The sequence below is a fragment of the Centruroides sculpturatus genome, unplaced genomic scaffold (assembly GCF_000671375.1).
Source record: "Centruroides sculpturatus isolate CEXI.00-Female unplaced genomic scaffold, Cexi_2.0 scaffold22, whole genome shotgun sequence".
Taxonomy (NCBI): domain Eukaryota; kingdom Metazoa; phylum Arthropoda; class Arachnida; order Scorpiones; family Buthidae; genus Centruroides; species Centruroides sculpturatus.
In genome coordinates this window covers 1012837-1025497 of record NW_019384323.1, presented here as the reverse complement: position 1 = coordinate 1025497, position 12661 = coordinate 1012837, and the positions used below count along the sequence as shown (strand labels likewise).

The 12661-nt window shown below is 29.0% G+C and overlaps 1 protein-coding gene across 1 annotated transcript in view; it reads right to left on the bottom strand.

The window, feature by feature from the left end:
• Window positions 1-2136: 2136 nt before the first annotated feature.
• The window catches only part of LOC111626276 (WD repeat-containing protein 61-like), a 45613-nt gene continuing 35088 nt past the window's right edge, over window positions 2137-12661 (bottom strand). The window contains exons 7-10 of the mRNA XM_023369599.1: window positions 12565-12658; window positions 7531-7624; window positions 4871-4963; window positions 2137-2411 (exon numbers count right to left, since the gene is read on the bottom strand). Coding sequence (XP_023225367.1) covers window positions 2243-2411; window positions 4871-4963; window positions 7531-7624; window positions 12565-12658 — 450 coding nt within the window. The 3' untranslated portion in view covers window positions 2137-2242. The remainder of the gene's footprint in view (window positions 2412-4870; window positions 4964-7530; window positions 7625-12564; window positions 12659-12661) is intronic.

The window sequence follows — 12661 nt, the reverse complement described above, 5'->3', positions numbered from 1 at the left end:
AAAACCAATACAAAAATTATAAAATAGCTACAGTAGTAATTTATATTAGCAAAATGTATTTTTACTTATTTATTGTATTAAGCATTATCACATGTTTATTTAAGGAAATTATTATACAAAGTTAAAATAAAAAGAAGTTATTCAATCAAAGAAGTATTAAAAATTATTTAATATTATTATTTAATACGAAATACTTTTAATCACCAATAATATAAAAATTCCAAAAATCGGTTGATTCTAATTTATTTATACTGTGAAACCCAACCAAAATCTGTTTAAAAGGAAAAAGATCTTCGAAATAACGCGATTTTCTACGTTAAAGTTCACTGTAGGCCGGAAAACCTGTCCAAGGTGGACATCGAAGAAATTTAATACGAAGAATGTACGTTAAACTTGGATAAAGCGGAAAATTTTAAGATTCCTCTTGTAGACAAATAAGTAAAACCACCACCGGGTGTAAAGGTAATTGCAAAACGCAACAAACTGTATTCCAAGAAGTTTCGAACTTTGTCCAAAATTATCTTCAGGTCTGATGAAATTTCACCAAATCTAGTGATTTGTTGGAAACTATAAAAAAAGCTACTATTTAATGATTTTTAAATGTAGTATTATTATAAGTGTATGCAACACCTTTTCAGTTTCCCGGCTGTTATGTATACATAACAAGGGAAAGTATTCAAATCGTGTTAAATTTGACCCTCCGAGTCTTTTGAAAATCTCCACGTTTTTGACCCCCCAAATCCAAAAATGTCAAAAAAAAACTGGCAAAAAATCCCGTGAATATGTGTATTAGCATCTATTTTGCTTAATATCACAGGAGGGGTAAAGATATAGAAACGAAATTTGGTATGGTATTGATGCTATTAAATTTTTATTGTAAAAGGTCAAGGAGATGAAGAGATAGAAGGTGGTCACGTATTATAGTTTTGGTCAGACTTAATGAAGATTTTACTTGTTAGCATTTGCAGTGTTTTATAAAACCATCTCTACCCTCAAAATTAAGTCTTTTGCTATTTTAAAATATATGAAATTTCTACAAAATTTCAGATGTGCCACATACAATTTTAGTTAGTTATTTTGATTAATAATACAAATAGAATAATTAATTAAAATCGCGAGTAATGAAAAGGTTTTAAACTTCAGTAATAGCAAGACCCAGGGTTTTGTGTATTACTTATAATTATTCAAATTCGATTAACTTCAAACTATTAGATTGGAAATGAAAAAAAAAAAAATATATATATATATNTTTATTAAAACTTGTATATTTTGCAACTTAATTCTAATTGCTTTCTTTATGTATATGATGTATACATAACTAGAAAATGACAAACTGATTAATTTTAAATGTGAATAAAGTTAGGTTAGAAACATAATTATTAATTACAAACAAATTAGAGAGGAGAAAATTTCTTAAAACATTCAGTAAATGTTTTAAGAATTGATAAGGTTGAATGAACTGCTCAATTATCAGACTATGATATGGCTGTGTAAATAATTAAATATTAAATAATTTGTCTAGAATTAGGTAGTTAACTATAAATCAGGTTATTGATGAATTGATGTTTTGAGAGTTGATTCTTGATAAATTTGTTTTATTATATATTAAAAATATTTTGATAAATTAAATATCTGGTTGGTATATTGACTTAAATTCATGTTAGAAACTATGGAATAAATTTTTATTCCATAGTTTTAGAATTTAATAATTCTTTAGTTGAAATATAATTTAACAATAAAAATATTTTATTTATAATTTTAAACTAATTAAATAAGTTTTATTTCAGTTCTTCAGATAAATCAGTGAAGGTTTGGGATATTGCATCAAGAAAATGTGCTCACACATTTCATGAGCATACTGATCAAGTTTGGTGTGCAAATTACAATAGCAATGGTAGTAGAATAGTTTCTGTTTCTGATGATCGGACAATAGCCATTTATGACTGTCCTGTATAATAAAGTTAAATTTGAACATTTAATAAATTTTTTCATATTAATTTTGTATCATTAAATATAACAAAAGATTATTACTTTAATTTTTTTGTATTAATTTTTATTGCTATTAATTTTTTTGTAAAGAATTATATATATAGTCTGATATCAGACTATATATATAATTCTTTACAAAAAAATTAATAGCAATAAAAATTAATACAAAAAAATTAAAGTAATAATCTTTTGTTATATTTAATGATACAAAATTAATATGAAAAAATTTATTAAATGTTCAAATTTAACTTTATTATACAGGACAGTCATAAATGGCTATTGTCCGATCATCAGAAACAGAAACTATTCTACTACCATTGCTATTGTAATTTGCACACCAAACTTGATCAGTATGCTCATGAAATGTGTGAGCACATTTTCTTGATGCAATATCCCAAACCTTCACTGATTTATCTGAAGAACTGAAATAAAACTTATTTAATTAGTTTAAAATTATAAATAAAATATTTTTATTGTTAAATTATATTTCAACTAAAGAATTATTAAATTCTAAAACTATGGAATAAAAATTTATTCCATAGTTTCTAACATGAATTTAAGTCAATATACCAACCAGATATTTAATTTATCAAAATATTTTTAATATATAATAAAACAAATTTATCAAGAATCAACTCTCAAAACATCAATTCATCAATAACCTGATTTATAGTTAACTACCTAATTCTAGACAAATTATTTAATATTTAATTATTTACACAGCCATATCATAGTCTGATAATTGAGCAGTTCATTCAACCTTATCAATTCTTAAAACATTTAATGAATGTTTTAAGAAATTTTCTCCTCTCTAATTTGTTTGTAATTAATAATTATGTTTCTAACCTAACTTTATTCACATTTAAAATTAATCAGTTTGTCATTTTCTAGTTATGTATACATCATATACATAAAGAAAGCAATTAGAATTAAGTTGCAAAATATAAAAGTTTTAATAAAAATTTCTATCATATGTGAAAAGTTGTGTGATTATATAGCTAAATTTACTGTATGTACAGTACATACAACATATATACATATGAGTCGTTCAATAAAAACATGTCCAATAAAAACATAAAAACTGTTTTTAGGAACTTTTGTCTGTGTTGGTGCCAATTATACATATGCCTTAATGCTGGAGGAGATTAAGTCCCACTAATTCACCAAGCAAAAAATTCCTTCCTGAAAGAAGCATGTTGGCTGGTGATTGTAAAGTCCCAAACAGCATCCTTCTTTTCTTCACTGTCAGACTAAATGTACAAACTTTTTTTTAGCTGTCTAAAGATGTGGAAGTTATAAGAAGAGAGATCAGACTATACAAAGGATGATCAAGTTGTTCCTAATTTATGTTTTTTTGAGTTTGGTCTTTGTGATGTTTGCTGTATGGGAATGGGCATTGTTGTTAAGAACAACTCCATAATAGTTTATCAGATCACTTGTTCTTAATGGCTGTACACAGCCTTGATCAAGTGTGGAGTTTTATTACACTATTAATGCAATAAAAGTTAAATTTAAAAAATTCAGTTTACTTTTTAACTGCTATATACAGACCTGTATATTGGTTTGACTTAACAAAATAATCATATGAGCATATCAATAATTCTCATTATGTATAATAAATAATTCTAGTTGTAGAGTGATAAATGACAGTTTACAACTAGAATTATTTATTACAAGTAAAAAAAAAAAATTTGTGTTTGGAAATACTATTGTAAATTAGAAGTAATGTATAAAAAAATCTGCTGGGGAAAAATAAAAATAAATAAAATTGCAACCAATCAGCTGATTAGATCCTACTTTTATATATACAATTAAGCCTACTTAATTTCAGCTATTTCTTAATATTTAGAAGCCAAATAAATTGGATAAACTTTGCTACATCCCTTGTATTTATAGAACTTTTCATTTCTATTTATTCTTTTTCAAACAAAAATGTTAAAAAAATTAAAAGATGTAAAAAGTTTCATTAACTCCAGATAACAGAAATTACCAACCCAAAAACCAAAAACTAGCAGAAATGGTAAAACTCATATTAGAGAATGATTTCCTCCATGTTAAATGTACATATTCAGGTTTTTAACATTGTAAAATCTGAACCGTACAATATGGAATGCTTTGATTCAAAATACAGAGGCTCATTTATTAGTGAACTGGACACTTCAACAGTCTTGTATACCATGTAATTATGACAAGGCATAGGCCTTCCAAGCTGATGGAAACAATTCTGCTTAAATAAATGAAGCTCTGTATTTTGAATCAAAGCATTCCATTGCATGCAGTTCAGATTTAAAATGTTAAAAGTCTGAAGATGTCCAGTTAATATGAGGAAAAATGTTTACTAATGTGAATTTTATTATTTCTGCTATTTTATATTTAATTATCAAAATTTTAAGAGACTGTTATCAAAATAATAGTATTATAAAACTTTACCTTGAGAGAAAATGAACATTATCTGGAGTAATAACTAGAAACTTTCCCATCAAGCATGACGGAATACTTTTTATGAGAAAGTAGAATTTTTATGAGATTGAAGAATTGAGAAAAGTAGAGATTTCCAGTAATTCAAGAAGAGTTCCTAATATTTCTATTTGTTCAAGTCGAACTTGACGTTGTGATGCTGTTTCTGTAGCCTTGAAAAGCCATTCTTACTTGATGTTGCTGAAGTCAGACTTCATGGCCTTCAGGGGTCTCAGTTGTTCTTATTCTTTTAGATCTAGAATTTACCTGACTAATTTTACTATTACGCTTTTCCCTAGGCATTTTTAAAAAATAGTGTGTCCTTTTAATTCCACTTTGATAAAACAAATTGTATATATATACAGTACAGTANATCAAAATTTTAAGAGACTGTTATCAAAATAATAGTATTATAAAACTTTACCTTGAGAGAAAATGAACATTATCTGGAGAGAAATCAACATGAAGCACCCAGGAACCATGACCTGATAATGTACCCACAAGATTGGCATGATGACTGAAAAATTAAAATATATTTTAAGAATTTACTTAGTTGAAAAATAAATTTTTAAATAAGTAATACGTAATAGCTTCATAAAAACTGCACAAATTCTTAAAATTATTATTAATGGTAATGAATTTTAATAAAATTGTTTTTAACCATCTTGAAATTAGTGTAAGTATTAAAATATAAAATGCTGTATGATGAAAAATTACTGGCTTTTTCTATCTACTGTGTGCAACAAAAAGCAGAAAAAAAGACAGGAAACTTTGTAAATCATTTGTATTTCATCTTCACTTTTCTATTGTGTGTTAAATTTATTAACTAATACTTGATTAATAATTTTCTTGATTGCAATTGTAATTAAAGTTGGCAGCCTACTTTGTACTAAAAATATTAATTAGAAGAATTCCTGTAGTAATTTAATAGTCATTTCTCCTATAGTTATTGAATTATAGGAGAAATGACTGTATTAAAAGAACTATAAAGTCTAATTAATGTGTGTGTTCCTAAAAATGATTGTGTTATAGAATTTCATGCATAAAAGTAACAGGATTTATGAAAAACTAGAATTAAGGATAGAACATTCAAAATTTGTATAGTCTATCAACATGCTTTGTCATTTCAAGCTTCTTCTCTACATTTAAAGTTTTCCTTTTTGTTCACTACTTGACTTCTTAAAACTAGTATGTTTGCTAATTTTTTGATTGCTATATTAAATATTTTTATCAAGATAAGTACACAAATTCAGTAAAATAGCATAATAAAAACTCATAGGGCAATATACCTAAAACTGATATTTAAGTTATTGATATCTTGTTAACAATGCCAACAGTAGGGTATCTTGCATCTGCATGTGAATCCTACTTTCTGCATGTGAGTCTTTCATCTCAGATTGGTACAAAAAGTCACAGTAAGTGAAAAAGTAACCTGGAAAATAACTTTCTATTTTGGTAAATGGATTAATGATTGCTATAGAAAAAGACAAGATGACTGTCTATTTTATACATCTTTTAAAAACTCCTGGCATACAGTACCACCAGGTAAATAGAACACTGTCTCAATTTTGCTCTATTACTTTAATTAATTTCTTTTTTATCAATATCAATAAAAAAGAATCAATACGTTACAATTTGTCACATATAATACAGATGTCAATGCATATATTTCTTTCTATAAAACAATCCATTTAGTAGAATTTTCTGATTGACTAAATATGATTTAAATGTGATGTGTAAAAATAACTAAGAAAGCAATCAAAAAATCATTTATGCTGATTAATTCTCAGATACCTGTAAATACTATATTTTCATGGACTGTCCGACATGCCAACATGCCAGTCTATATAGGGGAGATGATAAAAATTAGATATTTCCATACAGTAAAAACCAGCATGCCCGTTTATCCTGGGAGAATGCTGGCATACCTGTTTAAGTGAGACTGTTTAATAAAAATTGGTGTTTATGAGTTTATGAGGGCATGTGAAACTCATAAACCCCAATTTTTATTAAAAAATTTGAAACTGTCAGCTTTACATCAAAAATTAAGATTATATGTTTAATTTCTGCATTTTATCTTCTTCCTAATGATGTAAAATAATCGTGGCCACTGAAAGTGCTTTTTTATGTTTATTTTATTGTAATTTGATTCAAAAAGGTAAAAATGAGCATATCAAAATTCAGAAACACCCTGTAAATTATCTCAATTTACAAGAAACTTACATCTGCTTTGTGTGAAATTTGAGAGGAAAGTGTTTTTGTTCAGGGTCAGGATACATTGTCAGTGCAGCCAACATTGACTAACTACTAATACTACTAATGTCAGTAAGCTGTTAATTGTTTTGTTGCCCTGTAAACAAAACTCTTCCTTCAGTCAAATTACAATGTTATTTTATTGTATTCTGAAGATGTTTTCTTTAACATTTATTTAACAACTAGTTTTATTAGATCCGATTAATTTTATTTTTTAGTTGCAGTTTAACCAGCATGCCAGTCAATCCATGAAAATATGGTACAATTTTAAAAGAATTTTATTTCTAACTAAAATAATTTTGAAAAGAAAGAAAAATGTAATTGAGCATGATTAATTTTCATAATCAATTGCATAGATAAAAAATGATAGAAATTCCACATATTCTTGTAAAAATTAGAAAGCAGTAAAATCATGAAAGATTGTTGAAGAAGATACCAATTATGTAGGATTTTAAAAAATGTTGTGTTACCAACAACATGGACAGATTCTTGAACGGTACATTATTCTCAGAAGACCATGATGGCAATAAAATAGAAAATGGGAATGATGATAATGAAAGTTCTGATGAAGATGAATGGAATGAAGTACTGTTTCAATTACTTTCCAAATTTTTTAAATACAAATTGCTAATTTTTTGTGTTCAAATAAGATTAATAATAAAAGATTGACTTATTTTTTTAAAAAAATTAGGACCCAAATATAAGAATACCAAGGTTAGGAGTCAACTATGGGCCAATATGGTTTTATGATACTTTAAATTATATATATATATATATATATATAATTGGAATTAATATTATCAATATTTTAAAATAAAAATTATTACTTACACATCATATATTTTAATATGGCAATCATCAGAACCAGTTAATAATAGCTGAGAATCTTTAGAAAATGTCAAAGAACGAATTGGCATAGCATGACCTGAAAAAATAAATATCTAATCTTTGAAATTTCTTAAAACAACAACTTTTCAAATTTAGTTCAAAATAATGTATTTATTATAATCATAACAAGAAATAAATAAACTAGCTATATAAACAGTTACAATTACAAATATTCAAATAGTATAAAAAATTCTATACATTCAGGATCCCTCTGTAATATATCAATATAAACATATATTATTATTTCCAAGTAAAAATTTTTGTTTAACTAATTAATTATACATCTATTAGTTAAACAAATTCTTCTTCATAGGTAATTGTAGTGTTAGCATTTTCAATATTAAGTATTTATATGATAGCTACTTTTAATCACATTTCTCAGTACTTTTTTTTTGTATTATAATAATATGAAATAAAGAATTTTTAGAAAAAGCAAAGAAATTTTAAACATCATTCATTCCACATTTTTATTAACTATTTTTAATCTTATTACGCCATTTCACAAAATAATTATCAAATTCTACAATCAAGGTTTTATTTTCTTGGGAACATGATCATGAAAAGAAATATAAAATCAAATTTAAAAAAACTTTTGTTAAAAAAAATAAATACATTAATAGCATTTTTAAATGGCCAGTACAAAAATGTTTAAATTTACAAAATTTAAGAAAATTCTTAAAAAAAAGAAATACAAAAAAAAAAAAAAACAAAAAATGTCTTTTCTCACTTGTCCTTTCACATGCATGAAGAAAATAAGTTCTATAGCAGAGTTGACCTTTCATTTGAGGGTACTCGTCTGCCTCAATATGTAAAAATGTTAAAAAATTTTTGTTTTGACCATTTTTATCAAATTTATTTATTTTTTAATATTGTCCCATTACCAGAGAAATTTTTTAACATTTTTACATATTGAGGTGGACAAGTAGCCTCAAATGAAAGGTTGATTCCTCTGTAGAACTGTTATTTTCCTCATGCATGTGAAAGGACAAGTGAGAAGACACATTTTTTTTGTATTGTCTTTTGTTAAAAATTTTTTTAAATTTTGTAACTTGAAAATTTATTACTAGTATTTATCATCCTGCTCCAAGAGTCTGATCTTGATGTGATAAGCAGGTTTGTCCAGGAGTAAAAACTGACCTAACATTTGCTCATACTCAACAACAGAACCAATCAATGATAGCAACACTTGTCTTACTGGTGGGGTACACCTTTCCATCCCAATTTGTACAACATTTCCAAGAAGAGATCAATCTTATAGAGATAATCCCATGCCACCTGAGCACCATTGTTCTGCCCTCTGCAACTTTTACGACCAAACCAACCTTATAATCCCCATCAAGACCGTAATTCAACCCATTGTTTGTAGGCTGCCTACTGATCTACTCCTGATACTTACTTAATACCTATATTAAAAATGTATTCCATATTATATTTTTCCCACATATATCTAATGTAATATATTGTATTATATTTTAATATTCAATATATTATGTTACTATTATCCAATTAACCCATGTCTATCAATTTTTAATTATTAAATACATACTATATTTAACTTATTTTTGAAGTCCTTACTTTTTTTTCCACCACAAAACAAACCATATGCTTTAAAGAGAGAGAGAGAGAGAGAGAGAGAGTGGGAGAAAGAGACTACTTATCAAAGCTTGTAAAGGAAAATAAATTTCCTTATTCGCATATATATATCAATCTATATAACCCATTGAACACATGTCCATCCATCCGCGTAACAGTATGCCAAAAATGGGCAATAGAGCGCGGTGCCCTAACAATGATTTTAAATTAACAATAAATTATTTTTATTTGTAATAGGAATTTATTATTGACATGAATTTATTATTTATACCATGGAATGGTATAAATAATTATTATATGCCTTGCTTAACCTTGTGCCGCACATTTACAACATCCCATGACCCAGTTAACATCGTGCATTGATTCACAGGAAATTTGTTGAAAAAATGGTGGATACATTTAAAATTGAGGTTTACAAGCGAAGGTAAATAAACAAATTAAACTATTTTAAAATATTTATAGAATGTTTAATTAATAAGTAGAAATCTAGATCTGTATGATGCGATTGGGACTTTAACAGAGCTGCAGATCATATTGATAAAAACAAAAAAGTCAAAGGAACCGTGCCTCATGGAAATTTGTAAAGAATGCCCACTAGGGGGCATCCCAGGCTACTAGTATATATATAATCAAACAAATTCTGCCACAGAAATTTTTGTACACAATTATAAATGCTATCCAAAGTAACTCTCATTTATATAATTTATGAGAGAATTTAATTACTTGTACATAAAATCAGAGAGAGAATCACTACATCGTATTAACTTCATCAACATAAAATCAAGCTTCCTTGTTAGGAACAAGCCCGATTTTAGAAAGGCTAGAGTGATGAGAAAACTTGGGCTAAATAGAAAAAAAATTTTACTTGAATAATTTTGCTAAAATTTTAACTCTCAACCATGATAGCAGGAAATGATTCCATTTTCCCCATGGACTTGTTTACTTGTCCAGAGATGACAAATCATTCGACTGTGTTGCTTTTGACTGTATCAGGAACATAACATAAAAATCGCTATTGGTTTAACTAACATTCATTACAAAAACTGGATATAGAACCTAAAAGGAAAGGAGCCCATTGTCTTGGAGAGTCTGTCATCAAGTGTTTGCTCCTGTCTTGGATATACACCACACATAAAAATCATCAGCACTGATTATCTCCAGGGACTAAATCCTAGTGAAATCCTAACTGCCAATTGGCAACACCATTCTATTTGAAGAACAAAATCCTATGCACTAAGGGGCAACACCTTTCTCCTAAGATTGCAACAAAGTTTACAATTTCAAATAAATACCAATTCATTATCACTTGTAAACTCTCTCTCTTGCAGTTGGGCCCAATAAATAAACAGGTATTAATTTTGCTAAATGAGTTGTAGAGTGCACTTATTTCAATACATGGTCTCTTCCATTCCAAATCTGATTGCTTACACAATTTCTTGCAAGGCAGCAAAAACACAACAATGTCAGGAATGATCATCAGGGTCAGAATCACCAATCTGATGCTGACCCTTTGGTTACAGTTGTATGCAGATGACACTGTTATTAGCAGAGAGCAAGGAAGAGCTTCAGACATGTGTGTCTAATTTTGAAGAGGTATGTGAGGAATATGCTGCAAGTGAATATGAGTAAAATTAAACTGATTGTGTTTGAATGCAAAGGTAAGCAAACATAATGCATGATTGAGTTGGATGGTGAACAACTGGAACAACTGAATGAATTTGTTTATGTGTAAAGCATGATAGATAGGAATAGAAAGCTAGACAGTAAAATCATCAGAAGAGTAAATGCAGGAGTGCAGGTGGTGGGTGCAATGAGTAAATTTGCGAGGGATAAAAGTGAGGTCTCAACCAGAGGCTGAAACCTCAACCAAAATCTGTGTTAAAAGAAAAGTTTTTCAAGTAAAATGAGTTTGATATATAAAATATTGTGAGAGAACAGATCGGGAATTTGATCAATTTCTCCAACAATCGTCATGTGGGTGAAGCCGGGAATATTTATGGCTGGAGTAAAAATACTTGACTGTGAATTATGGACAGATTCGCAACAAAATTCAATAAACATATTTGGCAGGTGTCCAATCTCTGAATTCTGCCTCAACTGGCCCTTGCAACAACTAGGGACCAATTGGAGAGATAGAAGATGGAGATCATGGCCAACTAGAGCATTGATCAGGGATGCAAAACCTTTAAGAGGCTCAAATTCAAGAACAAGGAGGTATTTTCCTTTGGTGGTTTTGTGCCTAAGAATAACCAATTTTCTTTGCCTCACCAGGCCAGAGATCTTCCCACAGAGATCAGAAGGGGATTACAAAGTACAGGAACTCTCTGGCTGGGACAGAGAGACATTTATCTGGAATACGAGAACCAACAACATGTGTTCTTGGCACTCTCCATCAGGGACAGTCTTTGAGAACACTGAGATGCTGAGGAAGATTGACCAACTGGAAACTTCTCATCACGAACATTGTAGCCTGTCATGAACATTGTAGCATGGACATTACACATCAAATTAGTCTAAGTCACAAACGAGTGTTGTCACAAGGGTCTGTGTTTTGGTATATTAATAAACGGGTGTTAATTTGTAAATGGAGTTTGTGCCTCTGTGTCTAACGCCACCACCCACATATGCTGTTCATACCTTCTTGCCATCCTGAACGACACCTCCTTCTAAATTAAGGGAGTGTTAATCTCAACTCTAGGATATCAGGTCCACGATAAACACATCACGGGGTCCTCCACAAAAGGATGTCCAAAAAGGCAAGAATGGCTGTATATTGAGTATGTTGTGGCACCTGTGCTCATACATAGTACCAAAACTTGAGTATGGCAGAAGAGTCACAGGCATTGCATTACTGCATGTGAGATGAGGTATTTGAGAGAAGTGTGTGGCATAATGAGGAGAAACTACAGTATGTGAGAAATGAAGTGCTGGAGGAATGTGGGGTGAAAGAGAGAGTGGTTCAAAAGGTGAGTAAATGGCTCTACACTGGGGTTTGGTCATGTTGAGAGAATGAAAGAACTGTTGAAGAGAGTATATATGAGAAAGGCAGATAGGAAGACCACAAAAGTATTGGTTGGAACAAGTGGATACATATCTGAAAGTATGTAAGGTGTTGAGTCATAAAGAAAATGTGAGGAAGTGTGTCAGAAGAGGCATGAGTACATCTGAAGAAAAAGGCTTGTGTCTAAACAAGAAGGACAAGAAAGTGAAGAGAAAGTTGCTGAATGGATGATTTGTAGTATTGTAGACTCCTTTTGCCTGTTGCTCATCCTTTTTTGGATTATGAGCATGAGGATATGTTTGTATGTAATATTTATCATACTGAATACACTAAATATTAATGACTGTTTTTGCAATTTTTATTGATATTTCAGATGTACTTACCTTCAAGGGTGTGAACCATTTTTCCTGTAGCTATGTCAAATACTTTAATTATTCCATCAATTGCTCCACTGGCTAAATATTTACCATCTGGACTCTG